At 39.9% G+C, this 27,213-nt stretch overlaps 1 protein-coding gene across 1 annotated transcript in view; it reads right to left on the bottom strand.

The window, feature by feature from the left end:
• Positions 1 to 27,213, bottom strand: part of mtpap (mitochondrial poly(A) polymerase) — a 48,813-nt gene that overhangs the window by 10,267 nt on the left and 11,333 nt on the right. Inside the window, exons 4-7 of the mRNA XM_060825594.1 lie at positions 23,758 to 23,982; positions 12,230 to 12,441; positions 11,787 to 12,013; positions 2,039 to 2,128 (exon numbers count right to left, since the gene is read on the bottom strand). Of these exons, the coding sequence (XP_060681577.1) occupies positions 2,039 to 2,128; positions 11,787 to 12,013; positions 12,230 to 12,441; positions 23,758 to 23,982 (754 nt within the window). The remainder of the gene's footprint in view (positions 1 to 2,038; positions 2,129 to 11,786; positions 12,014 to 12,229; positions 12,442 to 23,757; positions 23,983 to 27,213) is intronic.

The raw sequence follows: 27,213 nt of genomic DNA, 5'->3' as shown, positions 1-27,213 counted from the left end.
AACAGGCCCTATGGCCCACCATGCCGAAGTTGAATGACAAACATCAAACTACACTAGTCCCATTTTCCAGCCACAAACCCTGGCAACTGTCATGCAATCTTGACACATGCTCTTTATTCTGCTTTAACGTTAACGCTGTTTCTCACCACAGAGGCTGCCTTTCTGAATAACTCCAACATTTTGTTTTTATTATAGATATGGTAATTCTTATTCTTCCAATGCTAATGATTGTACAGAAAAATAGATTGTATTAAAAAAAGAGCAGTTTTCATGGATAATCACTGTTTTAATCCCTTTAATAACAACACCAATGGTGTCCATCCCTTGCACTGTACTGTCCCCTACTTCCATAACATCTCCTCTTGCTCCGCTGTCTTGAATGATTTCTGTACCATGGTCAATTTGCTCATTCACCACGTAGCCCTTGCTCTCATCTAAACAAGTTAAAAGAATCTCAAACTTGTTGGTCAACTGCAAAGATTGAAATTTCTGTTTCTTTACCTGTCTCACTTGCAGTCATACTCTTTCCCTGAAAACTGACCAAACTACAGATGTGATTACCCCCGATACAGAGAATCCAGGTAATGTTCTCCCTCCTTAAATGTGTTGCAGTGTCTGTAGTTCAGTCTCCAGCCCATAAACTGAGTCAAAGATGCTTGAATTCAATTGCTGCTGCAGATGTGTTTGCTTTGGACCAAAAGATGCCCAGGAACTCCCATATACTGCAGCTGTCATAGAATCATACAGCATGGAAAGAGACCCTTCGGTCCAACTAGTCCATGCCGATCATGTTCCCAAACACCTGCCTGTGTTTGGTCCAAATCCCTCCAAGTCCTTCCTATTCATAAACTTATCCAAATGTCTTTTAAATACTGTAAGTGCACATGAATCTAAAAAATTGTCCCTCATGTCCTTTTTAAATCTTTCTCCCCTCACCTTAAAAATATGCCCTCTGATTTTGAACTGCCCCACTCTAGGAAAAAGACCCTTGCTATTCACCTTGTCTATTCTCTTCATGATTCTATAAACCTCTATACGGTCACCCTGCAACCTCTTATGCTTCAGTTAAAGAAGTCCCAGCCTATCCTTATAACGTAAACTCTCTATTCCCAGCACCATACTGGTAAATCTTTTCTGAACACTCTCCACTTTAATAATACATAACAGGGCAACGAGAACTGCGCACTGTAACCTTAAAGAGGCTTGAGCAATGTCCTGTACAACCTCAATATGACATCCCAACTCCTGTCAGTCATTGGCTTTCCTTCAAGAACAGAGAAGAAGAATAATATAGCACAGAAACAGGCTCTTCAGTCCTTCAAGCTTGAGCCAACATATTTTGCCCTTCCATGCTAAAACTGTCTTCACTTACAGGATCCTCTACTCTCTTCCTACTTACATATTCATCCAGGAGTTTCCTGAATGTTATTATTGTGTCTGCTTCCACCACATCCTCCGGCAACACGTTCCAGGCACTCACCACTCTGTGAAAAACATCCCCTTGCACATCTCTTTTAAAATTCCCTCCCCCCTTGCACCTTGAACCTGTGTGCCCTGGTAATTGACCCCTCCACCTTAGGAAAAAGCTTCATTCTTTCCACTCTATCCAAGCTATTCACAATCTTATAAATTTATAAGGGGTCACCACCTCAACCTTCTGCATTCCAGTGAAAACAAAGCCAGTCTATAACTAAACTATCCCAAACCAGGCAACATTTTGGTAAACATTTTTTGTACCCTCTCCAAAGTATACACATCCTTCTGTCAAATGCCTTTCCATCCTTAATATGGGCTCAGAAATAATTTATGAAACTTTAGTTGTGTTTTCATATTTCAATTTTTGACAATTATATACTCACCTAATAACCAGCTTCCTCCTCTACAGTAAAGTAAGAACCAATTCCTGAGGCTGAAGGAAAGAGTTTACGAAAAACAAAAAGAACATCACTTTTCTTCCTCCCCTTCATTCACTTAACTCTAGCACTCTGCCACAAATTGCATTCAAATCATATGGTAATTTTAAAATCTTCTTGCTTACCCAGTGTTTCTGTATTTTGGGAAGGCTTTATTTTGTTATTAGAAACAAACGTGCAGTCGTGACTCTCAATGATACATTCATCTTCTGCTTCTGGAAAAGAAGAATCATTATCAGACTTAAGTAGAAGGCAGGGAAACATGACTACAATTTAGCAACTCCAGCTCAAGTTCTTTATTGGCACAGATACAGTTGGCTAAATAATCTTCTGGGCTGTAAATTCTGCAGTTCCTTAAGATCCTTGCGTAATAAATAGATTAGAGCTAAAAATGTGTTGCTGAAAAAGCGCAGCAGGTCAGGCAGCATCCAAGGAGTAGGAGAATCGACATTTCGGGCATAAGCCCTCTTTCAGGAATGAGGAAAGTGTGCCAAGCAGGCTAAGATAAAAGGTAGGGAGGAGGGACTTGGGGGAGGGGTGTTGGAATTCCGATAGGTGGAAGGAGGTTAAGGTGAGGGTGATAGGCCAGAGTGGAGGTGGGGGCGGAGAGGTCAGGAAGAAGATTGCAGGTTAGGAAGGCGATGCGGAGTTCGATGGTTGGGACTGAGACAAGGTGGGGGGGGGGGGGGGGGGAGAAATGAGGAAACTGGAGAAATCCGAGTTCATCCCTTGTGGTTGGAGGATTCCTAGGTGGCTCTTCCTCCAGCCGTCATGTTGCCATGGTCTGGCGATGGAGGAGTCCAAGGACCTGCATGTCTTTGGTGGAGTGGGAGGGGGAGTTGAAGTGTTGAGCCACAGGGCGGTTGGTTTGGTTGGGCCGGGTGTCCCACAGGTGTTCTCTGAAACGTTCTGCAAGTAGGCGGCCTGTCTCCCCAAATAGAGGAGGCCACATCGGGTGCAGCGCATGCAGTCAATGGTGTGTGTGGAGGTGCAGGTGAATTTGTGGGGATATGGAAGGATCCCTTGGGGCCTTGGAGGGAAGTAAGGGGGGAGGTGTGGGCGCAAGTTTTGCATTTCTTGCGGTTGCAGGGGAAGGTACCGGGAGTGGAGGTTGGGTTGGTGGGGGGTGTGGACCTGACGAGGGAGTCACGGAGGGAGTGGTCTTTTCGGAACGCTGATAGGGGAGGGGAGGGAAATATATCCCTGGTGGTGGGGTCCGTTTGGAGGTGGTGGAAATGACGACAGATGATACGATGTATATGGAGGTTGGTGGGGTGGTAGGTGAGGACCAGTGGGGTTCTGTCCTGGTGGCGATTGGAGGGGCAGGGCTCAAGGGTGGAGGAGTAGGAAGTGGAGGAGGTATGGTGGAGAGCATCGTCAACCATGTCCAGGGGGAAAATTGTGGTCTTTGAAGAAAGAGGCCATCTGGATTGTTCAATGTTGGAACTGGTCCTCCTGGGAGCAGATGCGGCGGAGACAAAGGAATTGGGAATGTGGGATGGCGTTTTTACAGGGGGCAGGGTGGGAGGAGGTGTAGTCTAGGTAGCTGTGGGAGTCGGTCGGTTTATAATAAATATCCGTGTTGATTCGGTCGCCTGAGATAGAAATGGAGAGGTCTAGGAAGGGGAGGGAAGAGTCTGAGACGGGCCAAGTAAATTTGAGGTCGGGTGGAAGGTGAGAGTAAAGTGGACGAACTGTTCAACGTCCTCGTGGGAGCAGGAGGCAGCGCCAATACAGTCATCGATGTAGCGGAGGAAAAGGTGGGGGGTGGTGCCAGTATAGCTGTGGAAGATGGACTGTTCCACATATCCTATGAAGAGGCAGGCATAGCTGTGGCCCATGCGAGTGCCCATGGCTACTCCTTTGGTTTAGAGGGAGTGGGAGGATTGGAAAGAGAAGTTGTTCAGAGTGAGGACCAGTTCAGTCAGGCGAAGGAGGGTGTCAGTGGAAAGCTACTGGTTGGTATGGTGGGAAAGGAAGAAATGGAGGGCTTTGAGTCCCTCGTGACGTGCACACCTCCATCCCCCATCACGAAGGACTCAAAGCCCTCCGCTTCTTCCTTTCCCGGCGTACCAACTAGTACCCTTCCACTGACACCCTCCTTCGACTGACTGAACTGGTCCTCACTCTGAACAACTTCTCTTTCCAATCCTCCCACTTCCTCCAAACCAAAGGAGTAGCCATGGGCACCCGCATGGGCCACAGCTAAGCCTGCCTCTTCATAGGATATGTGGAATAGTCCACCTTCCGCAGCTATACTGGCACCACCCCTCACCTTTTCCTCCGTTACATCGATGACTGTATCGGCGCTGCCTCGTGCTTACTGGAGAGTCTTCCCTCACCAATCATCTTGAAGTCTGATTTCTGGGAAAACAAACTCTAAACCATACAGGACTACAACAGAAAGATTCTCCGAGGTGACGGTAATTATGCCATTAAATTTTTGTATTACGTTTATGCTGTCTACTCAAAATAACTGCCTTGAATAAGAAGCTTGCTGCAATAACTATGTTATTTATTGTAGATAAATGTAACTCCATGGTAATATGCAATTCTCAGTGGGTTTGCCTAGGAATAGAGATAAATTTCCAGCTGATATTTTGGACATTTTCCTGGAGTTATATAACCAACTATAGGTTTTTGTCTACACTGGAGTCAGACAAACATCCTTAATTCTAGCAACAGAAAGCGTGTGGATTGAATGAGGAAAAGACTAGCTCATCCTAGTCATTATGGGGATAACCCCATAACCTTTTATGCGTATGTGAGAAACATGAGAATGACGAGAACGAGGGTAGGTCCGATCAAGGACAGTAGTGGGAGACTGTGTATTGAGTCGGAAGAGATAGGAGAGGTCTTGAATGAGTACTTTTCTTCAGTATTTACAAATGAGAGGGACCGTATTGTTGAAGAGAGTATGAAACGGACTGTTAAGCTAGAGGAGATACTTGTTAGGAAGGAAGATGTGTTGGGCATTTTGAAAAACTGGAGGATAGACAAGTCCCCCGGGCCTGACGGGATATATCCTAGGATTATGTGGGAAGCGAGAGAGGAAATTGCTGAACCGTTGGCAATGATCTTTTCATCTTCACTGTCAATGGGGGTGGTGCCAGGGGACTGGAGAGTGACGAATGTTGTGCCCCTGTTCAAGAAAGGGAATAGGGATAACCCCGGGAATTACAGGCCAGTTAGTCTTAGTTTGATAGTAGGCAAAGTAATGGAAACTGTACTGAGGGATAGGATTTATGAGTATCTGGAAAGACACTGCTTGATTAGGGACAGCCAGCACAGATTTGAGAGGGGTAGGTCTTGCATTACAAGTCTTATTGAATTCTTTGAGGAAGTGACCAAGCATGTGGATGAGGGTAGAGCAGTGAATGTAGTGTACATGGATTTTAGTAAGGCATTTGATAAGGTTCCCCATGGTAGGCTTATGCAGAAAGTCAGGAGGCAGGGGATAGTGGGAAGTTTGTCCAGTTGTATAGAGAACTGGCTAACCAGTCGAAGTCAGAGAATGGTGGTAGTTGGTAAATATTCAGCCTGGAGCCCAGTTACAAGTGGAGTTCCGCTTGTTTGGGGTCCTCTGCTGATTGAAATTTTTATTAATGACTTGGAAGAGGGAGTCGAAGGGTGGGTCAGTAAATTTGCAGATGATACGAAGATTGGTGGAGTTGTGGATAGTGAGGGCGGTTGTTATCGGCTGCAAAGGGACTTAGATATGATACAGATCTGGGCTGAGGAGTGGCAGATGGGAGTTCAACACTGTCAAGTGTAAGGTTGTCCATTTTGGAAGGACAAATAAGAATGCGGAATACAGGGTTAACAGTAGGGTTCTTAGTAAGGTGGAGGAGCAGAGGGATCTTGGGGTCTATGTTCATAGCTCTTTGAAAGTTGCCACTCAGGTGGATAGAGCTTGTAAGAAGGCATATGGTCATTAGCAGAGGGACTGAATTCAAGAGTCGTGAGGTGATGTTGCAGCTGATTAGGACCTTGGTAAGGCCACATTTGGAGTACTGTGTGCAGTTTTGGTCGCATCACTTTAGGAAAGATGTGGAAGCTTTGGAGAGGGTGCAGAGGAGATTTACCAGGATGTTGCCTGGAATGGAGAAGAGGTCATACGAGGATAACTTGAGAGTGCTAGGCCTTTTCTCATTGGAACGGTGAAGGATGAGGAGTGACTTGATAGAGGTTTAAAAGATGATCAGAGGAATAGATAGAATAGAGACTTTTTCCCCTGGTAAAACAGAGTGTTACGAGGGGACATAAATTTAAGGTGAAGGGTGGAAGATATGTCAGGGGTAGGTTCTTTACCCAGAGAGTGGTGGGGGCATGGAATGCTCTGCCTGTGGGAGTGGCAGAGTCAGAATCATTGATGACCTTTAGGTGGCAATTGGATAGGTACATGGATAGGTACCTTAAGCTACGACAAATGTTCGGCCGAAGGGCCTGTTCTGTGCTGTATTGTTCTATGTTCAATTTGTACTCAGTATAAATCAGATTCAGCATGAAAGAAAATATTTTGCCGAAAGTAGTAATGGATCACAGTTATCTAATAAATTCTGAAAATTTAAACGTACAGACACGCGTATATAAAATAGTGAAGTTCTCATTTTATTTTAGATTCTCTCAATTTTTCATTTTAAAATAGTGATGGAAAAGAATAGACCAGATCGAAAAGTTGAAGTTCTAAATCGGAGAAAGGCCAATTTTGACGGTATTAGGCAAGAACTTTTGAAAGCTGATTGGAGGCAGATGTTCGCAGGTAAAGGGATGGCTGGAAAATGGGAAGCCTTCAGAAATGAGATAACAAGAATCTAGAGAAAGTATATTCCTGTCAGGGTGAAAGGGAAGGCTTGTAGGTATAGGGAATGCTGGATGACTAAAGAAATTGAGGGTTTGGTTAAGAAAATGAAGGACGCATATGTCAGATATAGACAGGATAGATTAGATTAGACTTACAGTGTGGAAACAGGCCCTTCGGCCCAACAAGTCCACACCGACCCGCCGAAGCGAAACCCACCCATACCCCTACATTACCCCTTACCTAACACTACGGGCAATTTAGCATGGCCAATTCACCTGACCCGCACATCTTTGGACCGTGGGAGGAAACCGGAGCACCCGGAGGAAACCCACGCAGACACGGGGAGAACGTGCAAACTCCACACAGTCAGTCGCCTGAGTCGGGAATTGAACCCGGGTCTTCAGGCGCTGTGAGGCAGCAGTGCTAACCACTGTGCCACCGTGCCGCCCACAATCGAGTGAATCCTTAGAAGAGTACAAAGGAAGTAGGAGTATACTTAAGAGGGAAATCAGGAGGGCAAAAAGGGAACATGAGATAGCTTTGGCAAATAAAATTAAGGAGAATCCAAAGGGTTTTTACAAATATATTAAGGACAAGAGGGTAACTAGGGAGAGAATAGGGCCCCATAAAGATCAGCAAGGCAGCCTCTGTGTGGAGCCACAGAAAATGGGGGAGATAATAAATTAATATTCTGCATCAGTATTTACTGTGGAAAAGAATATGGAAGATACAGACTGTAGGGAAATAGATGGTGACATCTTGCAAAATATCCAGATTACAGAGGAGGAAGTGCTGGATGTCTTGAAGCAGTTAACGGTGGATAAATCCCCAGGACCTGATCAGGTGTATTCGAGAACTCTGTGGGAAGCTAGAGAAGTGATTGCAGGGCCTCTTGCGGAGATATTTGTATCATCGATAGTCACAGGTGAGGTGCCGGAAGACTGGAGGTTGGCAAACGTGGTGCCACTGTTTAAGAAGTGCGGTAAAGACAAGCCAGGGAACTATAGACCGGTGATCCTGACCTCGGTGGTGGGCAAGTTGTTGGAGGGAATCCTGAGGGACAGGATGTACATGTATTTGGAAAGGCAAGAACTGATTAGGGATAGTCAACATGGCTTTGTGCGTGGGAAATCATGTCTCACAAACTTGATTGAGTTTTTTGAAGTAACAAAGAAGATTGATGAGGACAGAACAGTAGATGTGATCTATATGGACTTCAGTAAGGTGTTCGACAAGGTTCCCCATGGGAGACTAATTAGCAAGGCTAGATCTCATGGAATACAGAGAGAACTAGCCATTTGGATACAGAACTGGCTCAAAGGTAGAAGACAGAGGGAGGTGGTGGAGGGTTGTTTTTCAGACTGGAGGCCTGTGACCAGTGGAGTGCCACAAGGATCGGTGCTGGGTCCTCTACTTTTTGTCATTTACATAAATGGTTTGGATGCAAGCATAAGAGGTACAGTTAGTAAGTTTGCAGATGACACCAAAATTGGAGGTGTAGTGGACAGCGAAGAGCGTTACCTCAGATTACAACAGGATCTTGACCAGATGGGCCAATGGGCTGAGAAGTGGCAGATGGAGTTTAATTCAGATAATGCGAGGTGCTGCATTTTGGAAAAGCAAATCTTACCAGGACTTATACACTTAATGGTAAGGTCCTAGGGAGTGTTGCTGAACAAAAAGAGACCTTGGAGTGCAGGTTCGTAGCTCCTTGAAAGTGGAGTCGCAGGTAGATAGGATAGCGAAGGCTGCGTTTGGTATGCTTTCCTTTATTGGTCAGAGTATTGAGTACAGGAGTTGGGAGGTCATGTTGCGGCTGTACAGGACATTGGTTAGGCCACTGTTGGAATATTGCGTGCAATTCTGGTCTCCTTCCTATCAGAACGATGTCGTGAAACTTGAAAGGGTTTAGAAAAGATTTACAAGGATGTTGCCAGGGTTGGAGGATTTGAGCTACAGGGAGAGGCTGAACAGGCTGGGGTTGTTTTTCCTGGAGTATCAGAGACTGAGGGGTGACCTTATAGAGGTTTACAAAATTATGAGGGGCATGGATAGGATAAGTAGACAAAGTCTTTTCCTTGTGATCGGGGAGTCCAGAACTAGAGGGCATAGATTTAGGATGAGAGGGGAAAGATATAAAACAGACCTAAGGGCAACTTTTTCACGCAGAGAGTGGTACATGTATGGAATGAGCTGCCAGAAGATGTGGTGGAGGCTGGTACAATTGCAGCATTTTATGGGTATATGAATAGGAAGGGTTGGGAGGGATATGGGCTGGGTACTGGCAGGTGAGATTAGATTGGGTTGGGATATCTGGTCGGCATGGACGGGTTGGACCGAAGGGCCTGTTTCCATGCTGTACATCTCTATGACTTTTCATGTTTTGCATAAGTGACAAGCGATTCCTATTCTATTTTGATTTTACATAAATAGGGACTTGAATATGAAGTTCAATCAATTAAAAATAAAACACAGATTTCTGTTAAAAATCTCATCTCCTCGTCCAAATATTAAGTCACTTACTACTTAAATGACCAAAGAGGATAGTGTGGAACTTTAAAAGGACATAGATAGGAACGCAGAACAGGAAGACAATGCGGAATTTAATGCAATGTCGTGTAAAGTGATTTGTTTTATTAGGAGGAACACATAATAATATTAAATGAAGTGTTCTATTCCAAAGAAGATACAGAAGCAGTGGATGCTGGGTACAGGTGGTGCATAATCATGTGAAGTGGCAGGAAGGTTGTGACAACAGTTACAATGGGGTTCTATATATTTTATGATCAAAAAAGGCCTAATATCCAAAATCTGGCAAGTTAAACCTATATAATACTAGCTCAGCCTCAACTAAAGTGTTCTTCCCAATTCTGGGCACATACTTTAGGAAGGAAGTGAAAGTCTGAGAGGGAGTGCAGAAAAGATTCGTGGGAATAGTTTTAGCGATGAGGAACTCAGTTTTGTACATAGTTTGGAGAAGTTGTGACTATTCTCCTTGGAGTAGTTTGAGGAGAGATTTGATGCAGCCATCCGAAATCATCAGGGATTTGTACAGAGTAGCAGAGAAAAACTGTGTCTACTGGTGAAAAAAAAATCAAGAACCAGAAGGACACAGTTTTAAAGAAGCAATGGCCACGTGACGAAAAATCTTTTTACACAGTGAAGTCTTAGGATCTGGCATGCAATGCCTAAGAGTGTGGAGGAGGCAGGGTCAATGGGGGTTTTCAACAGAGAGTTAGATTATTATTTGAAAATAAAATAAAAAAGGTTACAGGCAAAAAGAATTGGAGTACCACCAGCTGAATTGCTCCTTCAGAATGCCAGTTCAGACGAGCTGAATGACTCTGTTCAAAAGAGCCATTTCTGATGTCAATGTAAATCAGCAAAGTGGTGTAACATAATTTAAGATTAATGATAATGTTCCCTTACAAAATCTGTGAACTTTATTTATGGATTTGGACTTTGAGTGTCAAAGAGTCATTAATGGCACAGAAGGAATCGATTGATCCTTTCAAGTCCATGAAAGCACACTGACTGTCCAGTCAGTCTCACTGCCTGCTTCATCCCTGTATGCTGACAATTTATTTCTTTCGACTGCCCATCCGATTTCCTTTTAAAATACAGCTGATTGTTTCTGCATCCACCATCACAGACAACACGCTCCAAGTCATTACCACTCACTGTGCAGAACGATTTAAGATTTTGGTCAAGAGATGCAAGAGGGAAGCGAGGCAGAATCGGTGTCCTGAATCCCTATACAATCATATAAATGAGAAGAGGTTTTTCTTGCCTACCTTATCTAAAGTAGTCAATCTTGTACACTTCTCTCAAATCTCCTGTCAATCTCCTTTGCTCCAAGGACAGCAACCGCAACCTTTCCAATCTAAACTTAAAACTGCAATACCCAAAACCTGAATCCATTCTAGCAAATCTTCTCTGAAATGAGTTAAGGATGGTACATCTTTCCTAAACTGTTGCAATCAGAACAAGACGCAATATACCACGTGGGGCTTGACCAAAGTTTTAAGAGTTTAGCATAACTTCCTTGCTTGTTTTTATACTCAATACCTTCGCTTAAAAATTCAATATTGATATGCTTTGTAAACAACTCTCACCTTCAAAGATTGATGCATATTCACCAGGTCACTTTGATCAGCACACATTTTTAAAAATGTGCCAGTCTACATTACCTCTTCTCATCCTTTCTGCAAAAATGCACTTCCTCATTTTTCTGTACTTCATTCCTTAACTTCTTTGCTGTAACATTCAAAATTTTAAGAAAATTCAACAGGTAGAGCCGGGCACATTCACATCCTCTTTCAAAGCAAACCTCGATTTATCTCCTTCCACAGGTTATGCTTATATCACCCCTGCACATGTAAATATCAGCAAGATCCAGAAAACCTGACTGAGTATCTCACCTCGAATGACCAATTCCATTGAACTCAGGGAATGCCAAAAGGTTTGCTGAGTTCCTGTCTATCCTGGTTTCAAGAGTTATGTTGTCCTCTTCCCTGTAGAACTTACAGCCGGGTGACAGAATCAAAGAGTTAATGTTGAATATTAGTTGAAAATGTGTTAAACTACTTGGATTGGAGAATCTTACAGCACTGGAGGTTAATTCTGAATGATCAACAAGGGATAGGCAATAAATGCTAGCCTAGCCAGTGACATCTGCATCCTATAAACAAATAACTTTTTGTAAAAATTTAGCAAATTGATTTACAAGAACAGATTTTATCAGGTAAATAAAAACAGTTTTCATTTGTCTGTGGTTGCAGATATAAATGGAGAGACTATATGAAATTTACTTCTATGTAAGTGTTTGTTGTTACACGTACAGCAACAGTGGTGGAAACAACAGATCCCAAGAAACACTCAAGAAGTTGAGGAAGAAACTTCTCAGAATAATTGTTAAAATTGAGGAATAGAATCAAGTGGTTTGCTCTTTCAAGGAAGCGGCATAGAAATGATGAGGGAAAATTTCCTCCTATGACTTGAAGATTTTGATATGAATGTTGTACAGTCCCAGCATGTAAAGGATACTGAAATCTCTTGACTTGCATTACCTGCTAGGTCTCTGAGCTGGTCTAATGTTGGTATAATTGGTGGATTTCTTTTCTGCAGCAGGAACAGAACCATCATGGTCAAAGAGAAGTTAGTGATCCAGCAACCAGGAACACTGCTGGTAATCCCTTGAACACGGGCCCAACACCGAACACCAAACACGAGAGCCCGTACGCGAGGATCAATATTAGAATAAATATAAAGGAGTTCTGTGCTTCGCATAGCTATTCTGTAGTAAAATGAACAGATTGTTAAAAATTAAAATCAAAGGCATATGCTCCTCTGGCCGCAGATTATGCCTATTAGAACCAGAAAATAAAATTAAAACAAATTTTACAATTCTCTACGTAATTATACTGACATTAATGTAAAACTATATGAAATTAAGCAATGTTTCACAGGACATACAGCATGGAATACACAATTTGATTTTGGTACACCTTACCTATTATTGGCAGTGAGGTCACACTGAAATCCTGATGGTTGATGGGAAAACCGTACCAATGGGCAACGAGCATTGAGTATCTTCTGTATTCCTACACATCCTGGGGCAAACTGATCAATGCATTCGCCTATCACTGAAAGGATATTTTGTGTTGCCACCCTTTCTGATGCCACTCTTTTTGTTTGATATTCCATGGAGAAGACACTTCTTTTCTAAAAGAAAACAAAGCTAGTGAGTAAACAATATCACTGATACGGACAACTTGAAGGTTCATGCTGGTGTGTAACCATTCCAGCATTATTGTACAGGAAATTGTTTCAAAGATAAAGAGAAAGAGGTAGTCATGGACTTGGAAGCCTAAAATTCAAAAGCACTTCGCAAACAATAAACAATAATTTCTAAATTACAGAAGGGGACCTTAGAAAAATGATAAACTCTCACCTTAACACAATAACACATTACAATCTTTCCTTTATAAAATAGCTGACTGCTTCATTTAATGTAGGTCAAAAGTCACCCGATACTAGGTTATAATCCAATAGGTTTACTTGAAATCACAAGCCTTTGGAGCTCTGCCCCTTCGTCAGGTGAAGTGAAGAGAGCATCCAGGCACAGAATTTATAATCAAAGAGATCAAAAGACCATACAAATGGTGAGTCTGGAGAGTGGACAGGCCAAAGAATAGGTCTCTGTATATATGATCAGGAGTGTCAGGGGGTGTGAGTAAAGGGTTAACAGCTGAACAACAAGTGAAGGGATGACCTGTAACCCGATTAATTGAGGCAGAGAGGCAAGTACAAAAAAATTAAAAATAAGGTGGTGCTGGAGACAAACCAAACGAATGGAGTAACGCGCTAGCTATAAAAGAGTTGCACGCTGAGGGACTAACCAAAGTAACAAGTAATCCTAAATTATGCAAACCAATGAAGATAGAGAGATCATAACAAGTAACAAAATACATGTGACCTCAGCACATCATTTGTATGATCTTTGATCTCTTTGATTATAAAGTCTGAGCCTGGGTGGTCTCTCCACTTCATCTGATAAAGAGGCCATGCTCCGAAAGCTCATTATTTCAAATAAACTTGTTGGGCTATGGTTTGGTGTTCTGTGACTTTTGACCTTGTCCACCCTCGTCCAACATTGGCACCTCCACATCATTTGACGTAAGCAATGCTACAGGAATTCCGTTATCTTTTCTAAGCAGATTTTACAATACAGATAATAGTGAAGAAAGCAGTCCTAAATGAAGCTAGTGAAAATTAAAAGGATTTCCAATGTGTCATACAATACAACTTCGTACATTTCACCCAAAACACAAAATGAAAAACATTTGATTTAAATAAATGCATTCGTTTCAGGTGCTAATGAATCAATTCTGTACTTCCAGCAATTTTTCCATTTAATGTCATCAAAATCTCTTTTGAAAATTGCTTTTCAATAAAGCCTATGATACTGAAAGATGGACAGCACTGATAACGCTTAAACTGAATGATGAATTTCTTCAAAATTAACCATAAAAAGTCACAAGCCATATTTAATGAACTGTCACTTGCCTCACTAAACTTGGTTAATGAGAATAGGACAAAGTCTTTCTGAACTGCTTATGAAGGCTGACCTACTAAGTTTACTTTGAAATAAAACCACAATGCGAGATAATAAAACCTGTAACTTTAGTAAAGCAGGTGACAAGTCATACATTTTAAGTCACACACTCTAGTCTTCATGGCAGTTCAGCAATGGCTTAGTAAACTACATTGTCTCCAAGTGACGAAAGGGGATTGATGAATTCTGCGCAGTGCTGAAAACAGATTTGATATGATGAGATACTGACTGAGTATAACTTAATATCCCCCTTAACCAATGTTCAGGAAGAAAGATATCCCAAATTTACACATAGTCTACAAAAATGATCCTTAACAGAAGGAAAATAGAGTTATAGAGCAGCACAGACAGCACGGAAACAGACCCTTCAATCCAACTCGTCCATGCCGACCAGATATCCCAACCTCATCTAGTCTCATTTGCCATCACTTGGCCTACACCCCTCTAAACTGTTCCTATTCATATACCCATTCAGATGTCTTTTAAATGTTGTAATTGTACCAGCCTCCACCACTTTGTTTGATAACAGTTGCTAATTACTCATAGGACAGAAACAGGTTGCCAGGATTTGAATTTAATTAAAGAAAACATTTATGCTAAATAATTAAATGCAAGAGTCCTGAGAAACTCACCTAGATGTGGACATCTCCAGGGTTATAGGTTACAATCCCCATAGTTGTCGGCAGTTTGTTTTTAAATTTGGTGCATCTTTATAAAGTAATCCTATTTTCAATCTAGTCTTCTGGTGCAAATTGACATTCCATGTTAGTCAATTATTTGGAGTTTTCCTTTCATATTTTAGTCTCCAATTTTTCCAAGATTTAGTTCTTTTTTAAAAAGTGCTCTAATTTTGTTTCAAGCAATGTACCAAAAATGGTCAACAATTAGCTGCTTGAAAAGTTAGACTTTTAAATTTCAAATATCTTAGTCCCAAGGTGAATGAATGACCATTGTTATTTCAGGAGAAAGTGAGGACCGCAGATGCTGGAGATCAGAGTCAAAAACTGTGGTGTTGTGCTTTTGCAGCACCACACTTTTTGACTATTAGTTATTTCAGTCCTAAAAAAAGATATTAACTTCAGATTTAACCATTTTTGTACTCTAAATTTTAGTCATTATAATCTTCATTGAAAATTTAGTGTATTTTCTTCTGAATAAAAATGCATCAAGTGAAAACAAAAAATATATTTTGCAATATTCCTTTGACATATTCTTATTTCAGTATTCTTTCATGTAATGTAGGTGTTGCTGACTGGGTAGCATTTATTGTCCATCTCTAATTGCCCTCGAGATCACGATGAAGTGTTGGTTTGAACTTCTGCAGCCCATTTGGTGTAGGACACCCTGCAGTGACTCAGCTGGCTGTACAATTAGCAGAACCGCTCAGACATAACAAAATAGCAAAGTCAACATGGGATTTTAAGTATAAATTACTTTTTCAAATACTCTAAAAAGGGTTTTAGCACTCCAGAATTTAATGTATATTTATCCATTTTTAATGCAAAAAACAACTGCATGGATTAAATTCTGTGAAGACAAGTATTTTAAAAAGTGTTAAATTGTGCTTCAAATTTGTAATCAAGTACTTTGCCTTGAAACCATTTTTAAAAATGTCAAATGATGCCAAAAATAACATGCAGCAAAAATGGGAATTACAAAAAAGGCTGAACAGGGCTGTGAGATTTCACAGCATGACATATTAAGGTATGTAACATTTGGCAAAATATCAGACAGACTAAACTCACATTATACAGGCATATGTAGCTTCATAACATTAACACTGGACTTTAATTAGACTTCAGAGCTTATTAACCCTCAATACAACAATATTGCTATGTTAAACATAGCAATAACTTGTTCTCGCCAATGACTCAAATCCCATAGGGATTATTCTAAAATATTTACCAAATTTGCACAAATGCTGCTTAAACATGTATTGCCTTTTTGTAGGAGCATCCTGAACCTATTAGACAGCCACTTTGGGAGACAATCTTAACTCTATCACCAGTAGTCAGACTTTAAAAGTCCGTGTAGCATGTAACAGTAGCCAAACTTCTCTGAACATACTTTGAGATGGATGGTTGCCTGTACATTTCCAAATGTTGTAACAAGAACAGGTTATAAGTTGGGAATTCTGCAAAGAGTACCTCAGCTCCCTTTTCTCCAAAGACTAGTCATCATCTACAATATATTTACCTATATAATTCAAATACAAAACATCTAACAAAAGGCCCAAAAGGGAATTCCCTGAGGTGAAAGATGTTATGAGTCATTGTTGACTACTTGTCAGAATTGATTTCTGAGAGTGAGTCTCACTGCATTAACTTGTTCCCATATCTGCATAGATGAGTAGTTAGAAGTTTACATGCCAATTGAAACAACTGTGATAAACTTTGCTATGACTGGGTTTCCTAGAAAAATGAGATTTTTGGATCGGTCACTGTGAAAATTTCAAAACGAAGCTGGACAGAAGTGAAAATGTGTGGGTAGTATTTATTGAAATTGCTGAAAACTTGTTCACCAAGAGAACGTTTTTCTCTTGCAATTATATTTTTACAAGAAGAAAACCAAAAAAAACTGCTGGAAATACTCATTTCTCTCCTTAGGCAAAAAACGATTCGATGAGTTACTGTTTCAAGTCAGTAACTTAAGCTGCTTCATCAATGACCTCCTCTCTATTATAATGTTAGAAGTGTGAATGTTAGCCAAGGATTGCACAATATTCAACACTATTCAGGATTCTCCAATACTGAAGTAGTCCATGTTCAAACGCAACAAGATCTGGACAATAGCCAAGGCGAGTTGACAAGCCACACAAATGCCAGGCAATGACCATCTCCAGTAAGTGATAATCTAACCAATATCCCTTGTCATTCAGTGGGTCCAGTATCACTGAATCCCCCACCATCAACACGCGGGGTTACCATTGAACCGAAACTCAAATGGACTCTCCACATAAACAGTGGCTACAAGAGCAGATCAGAGGCTAGGGATACTGCAGCGAGTAACTCACTTCTTGACTCCCCAAACCCCAACCTCAAAGTATATGTCAGTGGTGTGATGGAATATTCCCCACTTGCTTGGATGGGTGCAGCTCCAACAACACTCAAGATGCTCAACAACTTCCAGGGCAAAGTACCCTGCTTGACTGGCACCACATTCACAAGCACTCACTCTCTCCATCACTGATGCTCAGTAGCAGCAGTATGTACTACCTACAAGATGTACTGCAGAAATTCAAACATCCTTAACACCTTCCAAATCCATGATCACGTCCATCCAGAAGGCGAAAGCTGGCATATACATGGGAATCTGTACATACATCTGTATGTTCTCCTCCAAGCCACACTATCTTGACTTGGAAACATATTGCCGTTGTCAAAATCTTGGAATTCCCTCCCATTAGGCATTTTGGGTCAACATACAGCACATGGAATGCAGCAGTACAAGATGGTAGCTCAACACCACCTTTTGAAAGCAACTAGGGACAGACAATAAATACTGACCCAGCCAGCCACAAATAAATAATAAAGAAAAGTGACCTCCCAACTATTACATTACACCTTAATATCTATAAAACACACTAACTTGAACTATGCACTTTGTTTTTGAAAAAAATCTTCAATTAATTTAGAAACCATAGTACAGTATAGTAATCAAGTTACTGTAAAACATAATGATATATTCTTATAGGCCTTATCTTCTCAAATACCCTACCTTCTGGATTGCTGTAGCATTAGCATTTTTCCTATTTTAGGAGGAGGATAAGTCAAAGACAAAGAAGGTGCATTGGTAATTGAATATGTGCTTTATTTTGTGGGACTGAGGCTGCTGATTTTGTTGACAAAGATTGGGTAGGACTGCACAGGTTAAATATGATTAACTGAAAACAGCCGAGGGCAGAGTAGCACTCACAAAAAGGCAAGGAAATTTCAGGTTTGGACTTAAACTCTCACCTTGCAATACAGAATCCACTACTATTACAGTTATGAGTAAGAGATCATTACATCTTCTACTGTAGCTTGATTCCTGGAAAGCATTTGACATAAAAAGTTATTGTGCAAAGTAGGACCTCATAGTATGGGGGGTAACATACTAGAATCAAGGCCCATCTGAGGTCTGGCCTTTAACCTTTTACCATTTACAACAATAACTTTGATGAAGGTTGAAGACACGGTAGCTATATTCGTAAAATACACAAAGATAGGTATGCTGTGAAGATGACATAACAAGGTTGCTGACAGAGAGACAAGTTAATGGAATGGGCAAAACTCTGGCAGGTGGAATAAAATGTGGGAAAATGTAAAGTTGTTTGACTTGGTAGGAAGAATAAAAAACAGAGCATTACTTAAAATAGAGAATAACTGTGGAATTCTGAAGGCAGAAAGAATTACAAATTCTGGTGCATGAGTCACAAAAGATGAGGGTGCGGACACAGCGTGTAATTAGGAATGCTAAAGTGATGCTTGTCTTTATTAGGAGAAGAATTAAACAAAAATGAATTCAGTTTTACAGCGTATTATTAAGACTATGTCTCAATGTACAGTTTTAGTCTACTTATTTAAGGAAGAACACACACGTTACTGTTTGTTCTGAACAGTGTTCTAGATTGATGAGCAGATTGTCTTATGAGATAAGAGTTCAAAAGAGCAGCCGGTGATTTGTTTGAAGTTCATAAGATCTTGATTAGTCCCAACAAGATGGACATAGAAAGGATATTTCCTCTTTTGGGAGAGTCTAGAATTAAGGGATACAATTTTAAAATTAGGGGTCACCCTAGTAGTATTCAGATGAAATCAATTATTTTATTTCAAAGGGTTCTGAAACTTTGGAACTTTCTGCCTCAGAAGGTGCAGAGGCAGGGTAATTGAACATTTTAAAGATAGAGGTACATCGATTCTAGTTAGGGAAGGGAATCAAAGGTTGTTGAAGATAGACTAGATGTTGAATTCAAACCATAATCAGATTAACAACAACTGTATTGAATGACAGGCCCAAGGGCTGAACGGCCTAATCCTAACTTACGTGCTTGTATATTCTACAGTGCTGTATTTGACATGTCCAGCAACACCAAATCCTGTTCCCAAATGGCCCAGAAAAATCATATTTGTTCAACTTGTTTCCAAAACCTGAACAGATATGTTTTGTCTGATTATTCTTTATCGACATGACACAACTTACACAGAACGATCAATGACTATTGTTGCAGTCTCTGCATACATGGTTCAGCATTTACTTTAACTGAGCCAGTAACAATGTTCCTTCACTAAACCTTTCCCACAAAATGGACAAAATTCCATTCTTTTCCCCTTAATTCTTTCATTGGATATGGACATCACTAGCCTGAATAAAATTTATTGCCATCCTTAATTGCCCCAAATTAGTACCTTGCTAGGCCATTTCAGAGGCAGAACTAACGATTCAAATCCAATTACTCTTCCTCAGACTCTAAACATCGACTCTGCTGCCAGACCTGCTGAGTTCACACTTCACTGCTATCCAAAGGAATTGGACTCCTGATCCATTCTTGTCAACTTTCTTAGCACAACTCTACCAAACATACTGCAAAGTTGTGGGTGTTGATTATTGTATCTACTTCTAATAATACTGCTGTTGATGAGCAAACCCTTGTCCAGGTTATGCTGGAGAAATGAATGTAATTTGATGCCAAAAAGTAAATTAAACGTTATAGAAACTCTTACTAATGGCAAAACGTCAAAAGAAACATTAGCCTAGATGTTCCAGTTGATAGCAGTAAATGATCAAGGACATAAAATTTAAAAAATCGCCAATCTCAAATTAACAGGATATCATAAATGATAAAAACTGATAAATGAGACATTGTAACTCTTGGAGTAAATTTTGCCTACAATATGCAATTCAGTTCACCATTTAATGACACTTGGCATTATAAGAAACAGTGAAAAAGAGGTTTCAAACAGCTACAATGATCTAAACACATTCCCTCTCGTTCCTTATTCATCCTTGGGATATGTCAACTTCCACAGGTATGAGATCAGCTTTTCTGTGTAAACACTGATGGTGATTCTATACCACTTCTCTCAAATCCTCTATCACCTGACTATTTGTTTGAAATTCTCTCTTACGTGAATCACAACTTCCTCAATATCAATATTAGAAGAATAAAGCAATTGGCTTGCACAACGAATGACTTATTTGACACTGATCTTCTTTGGCCATTGTTTCAAACTGAACAAGAGCTTTTGAAACCTTGTGGTATTGTTCTACCCAAAGAGCAGCATAATGAAGGTGTTTAAATTCACCCCTCGACACTGCCCACTTAATCCATCTCAGTTCCTTAAGTCACATTCACATACCTTGAAGTAACAAAAACATGACTGCACATAATACTCAAGTGCTAAGTTACCATCTTACATCCCTCCAGAAAGACCAACTTCTCAAAGCTCTGCAGGCCTTCAATGCCATTCTTAATTAGCTCTATTGACTTCCTGTCACACAACATATTCAATTTACAACCCTCACCATTTTCATCTCTCTACAGGCTGACATCTTGTTTCTACAATCTCCTTTGGCCATGTTTCACTTGTCAAATTGTTCCATTATTTACATTCCCTTCCCTGCTGCTCTATCATTGGCTGCAGAGCCTTGAACTGATGAAATGTGAGAGGCCTAAACAATATATAGATGCTGTTAGACTTACCGAGTATTTCTAGCATTTGTTAATTCTATTCTTTAGCATCGACTGTCCTACTTTACAGAACTTCCTCCTTTAGTGCCATAAATCTCTATAATAATCCAACTATTCCAATCTTTTAATTACACCTCCCTCCAGTTTCTCCCTTCCCATTTATGTATTCTTGGAGCTTTAACATTTTTGACAAAATTAATTCAAATCCTTTGTTTCATTTGAATACCAAAAGTAGAACTTGTATTTATACAACATTTTTAAATCCTTGGCATAGATTCTCCATAGCAGACAAATTGCATTTGAAAAATAATCACACGTTAAACAGCAAATACAGAAACCATTGTCTGCACAGCGAAGTCTCAAAAGCAGCAATGAGTTGAATTGTTATTCTTTAATGTTACTGATTAAGAACAGGGCTGTTGACAGGGTCACTTGACACATCTCTGCTCTTTTCTGAACAGTATTACAGATCGTTTACACCAACTCAAACAGGCAGAGAAGGCCTTGATTTAGCATATTTCACCTGGAATGCAGTATTTCTGACAATGAAGCACTCCTTCAGATCAACATTGTTTCCCTGCTGAAATTGCTTTCAATTTAAGGAAGAGAGTTTGAACCATGGTCTTTTGAACTAGTTGCTCCACCACAGTCAGATTTGCATGCCTAACTTTGCAGTGAACTGGACAAGAAATTGATGGATACAACAGTAAATTAGGACTCGCCGATACTTAACCCCTTCCACTGGTCCATTTCAGCAATCTAACCATACTTACATTTAGTAGCATGGATTAATTATCATTTAGAAAATACTGAAAAACTTAGCTACAGATGCAAATTGCTATGATTCTAAAATAGTCTAGAAAAGCAGGGAAAACAATTATACTTCATATTGGTCTTCATTATTTTGAGCATATTTTAATGCTCACTTTGCATTACTAGAAAGACTACAAACATTCTAAACACACATTAATCATGACCAGCAACTAGTAATGCCAGTAAACAAAGGCTAACTATCAACTTCTGATCACCAATTTTGCAAAACCCAGTTGCGCATTTTACCTTTACTTGCAAGTGATAAATCATAAATTTCCCAACCCTACATTAACCAAAAACCTTTTTAAAAAAAAAAAATTTCTTCCAGTAAATAACAAGCAAAGCATCTCGGGGAGGCAAAAATTAAACCTTTTTAATCTCTCAAACATTGCACATCATTTTCTTCATGAGAGAGTCATGTACAATTGATGTAATGGCGTTTAACACAATTTCTATCACTGTTTCTTTGGTTAAAGTATCAATTTGAAAATGCTTTAAGATAGCAGCACTCTCTTCACAGTGATTCTTCATATTCAAAGCCCTGTTAAGAATATTCTTTTTATTTTCCCACCAAAAAAGAACTTAACATGCCTTTGAATGACTTGCCCAAACAGCTGTGAATTTTTTATAAGCTCAATAACATTTCGTTTGTTTAAAAGGTGGCGGCAACACGGGAATATCTTTTTGATGCAAATACCAATTTCTATGTGCTCTACCTCATTAACCATAAAAAAAAGAACACTGCTTCACAGGAGAATCGTTAGCAAAGGTCTTTTGTAGGGCTCAGAGCACAAGCATTTTATTCAGCCAGTTCGACACCAGGCATAGGCCAACGATGTTGGACAGAAAGATCTGCATTGAGCTTCGTGATGATTGTGATCACGTAGTCCAGGCTGATACTCCAATGCAACACTGAAGAGTTGCTCTATTGTTCGAGACACTGTTGTTCAGAAGAGACCTTAAAGAAAGATTCAGTCTCTGCCTGAAGTTTTCATGACACAATTACAAGAAACCAGAATGTTTTCCTGATATCCTGAACAAGAGTATTTCTTTGACCAAAATCATCTTTGAAAAGAAAGTTAAGCCTGAGCAGCAAGCATAAAGGAGTAATGTACATCGCTAGATGGGTAGTGAGAGGGGTAGCTTCTTTTTAAAAAAGAAACTTAATTTTAGCTGTACACATAACCAGCTTTCTGCTGGAAGACTTTGCATTTCTCTCAAAAGATCAGAGGCCTGAAAAGTAAGCTCTGCTCCTCTTTCCACAGATACTGCCAGATCTATAGAAAAGAATCATAAAAGGATTATAGCTCAGGTAAATCATGCGGCAGCTTTCTGCAAGGGTAACTTAGCTGGCCCCACTCCCTAACCTTTCCACGTAGCCTTGGAAGTATTCTTTATTTAGGTGCTTAGCTTATAACCTTTTGAAAGTCACAATTGAATCTGCCTCCACCACATTCTCACTGTAAATTCTTATCACTTGCAACATTAAATATTTATTTATATCAATATTGATTCTTTTACCAATCACCTTACACCTTTGTCCTTACACCTCTCAATTCTCATTATCCCTTGGTACACACTCTGTCAATACCCCATATTATTGTGAATGCTTCATTTAGAGTTCTTGAGATATTCCCAGCATACATAATATTGATTACCTTGCACTTCAAGATGTTGGAAGTCATGATAGAGCATAAACATCCTAGATACACTGCAGTGGTGGATACAGAGGGCCTTGTAACTTGATAGAGGTAGACTAGTATGAGAGATGGTAGTTGAAGTGGTGTGGGAGAATGTAAAGGGCGCAGAGAGACGTATAGAGGCAGAGATGCTCTTGAGAATTAAACAATAGTTGCTCTCCACACCCCTATAGTGTTGCAGAACCAAAATAGACAATGAAAATTATTGTAATTTTGAAATCAAATTATTTACATTGCCATCCCCAAAGACACTTGCAGCTCATTGTTTGTTCCTGTATTTCTCAAGTTAATGGACTGCTTAAGAAGCCTTCCATAGTTCCCTTTCTCTACTTGTATCTCACACCAACAATACCACATACCTGCCTACTCCTTACTTGTTCTTGCCTCAATTTCTTCTTTTTAAATTTTCTGACATTTTACCTCCTGTGAGACTGTCATCTCAAAATAACTACTTCCAAATTTGTCACTATTCTAATTTCTCCTTAAGCTATCATCACCTAAACCACCCATCATTTCTCCTGTAAAAGGTCACTAACTTTACTACTTGCTAAATTTTTATGAAACCGCTGATCCCTATTCTGACATTATCCAACCCCACAAGTGACCATTACTGTCAAGCTACAGGGCTGAAACCTCACAGTAACGCAAGCAAAGTACAGTGTACATTTGCCTTTCTAAGTTACTGCATATTATAAATTACAAAACAAATTTCATTTTCCTTACTGGTGAAATAGGATTACCTTAGGGTTATTTCTTCCACTGATACTATCCAGATCCAAAAACATGTCTAAGTCACAGCCCATCTTCCCAAAATTATTTACGGATGATCCAAATGGTTTAACTGAGCATTCAGGAAAGTAAGCAGCCGCAATGTCATTCACGAGGGAGCACACAAGGAACCGAAGACGTGTATTCTCTTCTGTAAGCTGGTATTCTTTGCAGATTGTGTATAATTGCTCATCTATCTAAGAAAGAAAAAATAAAGAAGCAAACATTAAACTAACTACCATCAGAAAATAGACCAAAGTTGCAAACTTTGATGGATTTATAAAATAGTTTTTTTTGCTGTAACCTGACAAGTAAATCTGGTATTATTTCTCAATCATTTCTGAACTGAAATAAAACTGATTACTTTCTCAGCCAAGTTATTGTAATTACATGACTAAGATGTAATAAATAAAATTACACAACAATCTAAGCCATTTATTAGTGAAAGGAACTTCTAACGAAAGATACTTTCATAATTTAATGAAAGAAATATAATACTAAGCATTTATACTGCTGTTGTTAGGCCTACTGATAATAAAATCGGTTTTGTTTCTTTTCACTTCCCTTCCCTTACCTTATTTGTACTCCTAAGTTTATAGATCTGCGTTTTACAGACATATGCAAGATATGATTTGTCTTGTTAGCATGCAAACAACACTTTTCACTGTACCTCGGTACATGTGACAATAATAAATTGAATCAAATCTGCTGCAGTGTTCCAAAACTAAGGTTGCCTCTTGTACTTCACCCAAGTGATCGTGTTATATGTAGGTCTATGCTATACTTTGGCTTAATCTTAAGACACGTTTTTACCAACTCATGGGATGTGGAGGTCGCTGATTGGGCCCACATTTATTGCTTATTCCTAGTTGCCCTTGAGAAGATTGTGTTGAGCTGCCTTCTTGAACCACTGCAAGAAATCAGTTAGGTTTTCTACTCCTGACTGCTGCAATTGCCATTGGGTAAATAACCTCTGCAGGATAAAATTGGATACGGCTATGATTTTAGGGATACTGAATCGTCAACGAACATTAAGTATTGAGACCTGTATACGACATGGCCACGAAGATCGGGAAGCATCACAAATTCTTGGAATTCTTGAGCAGTTGTGTCACCTCAGGAGAAAAATAAATGTTGTAAGGAGAAACAATGACTATCATATGATGAGTAGGCCTACTAACAACGGCGCACTTGTTTGGTATTATGTTTCCTTAGTTATGAAAACATCTTTCATCAGAAGCTCACTGCACGGTGGCGCAGTGGTTAGCACTGCTGCCTCACAGCGCCAGAGACCCGGGTTCACTTCCCGCCTCAGGTGACTGACTGTGTGGAGTTTGCACATTCTCCCAGTGTCTGCTTGGGTTTCTTCTGGATGCTCCGGTTTCCTCCCACAATCCAAAAATGTGCAGGTTAGGTGAAGTGGCCAGGCTAAATTGCCCACAGTGTTAGGTGAAGGGGTAAATGTAAGAGAATATTGTCTGGGTGGGTTGCACTTAAGCGGGTCGGTGTGGACTTGTTGGGCCAAAGGGCCTATTTCCTGTAAGTAATCTAAGTGATCAATAACGAATGACTGAGATGTGGTGTAATTTTATTTATTACACCTTAGGCATCTAACCACAATAGTTTTGGTCAAAAATGCTGTCCACCTCCAAGTATGGAGGGGAAAAACTAACTGTACTGTAGATTGTTTTCTAATTGAGCAGAGTTTAAAAAAAACCTTCACATTCCCATCATTACCAATCCTAGTAATACTGATTTAATAGTGCTTCAAGTACAAAAGATAAATGAACCAAAAAGACATTAGATTAAGACACATAAACAAACATTGTTGGAAAATCTGGCAGCATGTGGACAGAAATAAGGAGTTAACATTTTAGATCCAGTGACCTTTGGTTCTCTCCACAAAGGCTGCCGGACCTGCTGAAAATTTTCAGCAATTTCTGTTTCTATTTCAGATTTGCAACATCTGCAGTTCTTGTGTGTTTTATTTCTAAATATTACATTAAGATTTACTTAAGAAATAGAAAAAGGACATTTAGGGCTTTGAGCCTGCTCTGCAAAAATCATGGCTAATCTTCTACCTCAACTCCACATTTCCACACTTTCTATTTATCACTTGTCCATTGGGAGCCAAACATTTATCAATCATTGCCTTGAATATATTCAACAACTGTACACCCACATCTCTCTGATCGAGAATTCAAAAGATCCACAATTCTTGGAGTAAAGGAACTTTGCATCTCATTCTTAATTCTTATTCTGGGAGGTGATGATCCAGGTTGTAGACTTCCCAGCCAGGGGAAATATACTCCAGGAACTCAAAACGTAGGAGAAGACCAGATGGCCCATCAAGGCTGCTCAACTTTTCGATATAATTGAGCTGATCTAAGGATGCAAGCCCAACTATCTGCCAGTTCACCATAACCTAATTTTCAAGGTGAAAATCAGTCTATATCAGCCCTAACTATGTTCAATATGGAGCAGCTACAACTTTCTTGGGAAGAATTATATCACAGCCTTTTGAATTAAGTTATTTGTCTCCATCTCTGCTCTTAATAATCCGTTCCTTATCCTGATAATGTGCCCCCGTGATTTTGTTTGTGTGGTCATTGTATACGCCATCAATCCCATTCAGAATCTCTTATGTTTCAATGAGATCACCTCTCAAATCTTCTAAACTTCAGAGAATATAGGGTGAATTTATTTAGCCTCATGTCTCGGCATAAACCTCTCATCCCAAGAATAAAAAAATGAACCTTTGTTGCACCCAGATGTGGTCTCATCAAAATCCTACATATTTAATTGGTGTACCTGCATGCTAACTTAGTGAATTCATTCTTCGAGCACACCCAAATCTCTCTGAACAACACAACTTACATTGCTCACTTTTTGAAAAATTGTTTTACCCTCCTTACAACCAAAGTGAATAATTCACACTTCCTTACATTTCACTCTACCTCACTTCATCTGTCTATATCCCTCTGTTGCTTTCATGTTCTCATTTGACTCTGCTGAGCCCATTAAGAATTTTATGATTCAATCAGATCACCCCTCATTCTTCCAAATTCCATGGAATATATTGGACGATTTCCTCATCCTAACTAACATTCTAGTGCGTCTTTGATACATTCCCTTCATCCTTAAAGAAGGAGACGTAGACTACTATACGCAATTTTTGTATGTGTTGGATAAGATGCTATATATAATTACACAAGACTACTTCACATTTTTCAATCCCTCTAATACTGTTGTAATAAAAGCTAACTTGCCATTTGGTTTCTGATGGATTCCTGTACCTGCACGTTAACTTTCTGTGATTCAAGGACAATTAGGTCCCTCCGAATGCCAACATTTGCTAGCTTTGCACAATCTTCAAGAAAATTTTTATCTGCTAACTTTCTTCCCAAAGTAGCCAACTTCACATTTCA

Source organism: Hemiscyllium ocellatum, chromosome 5 (genome assembly GCF_020745735.1).
Source record: "Hemiscyllium ocellatum isolate sHemOce1 chromosome 5, sHemOce1.pat.X.cur, whole genome shotgun sequence".
In the NCBI taxonomy this organism is placed as follows: domain Eukaryota; kingdom Metazoa; phylum Chordata; class Chondrichthyes; order Orectolobiformes; family Hemiscylliidae; genus Hemiscyllium; species Hemiscyllium ocellatum.
Note: the sequence above shows the minus strand (reverse complement) of the source record. Positions and strands in the feature narration are given on the sequence as shown.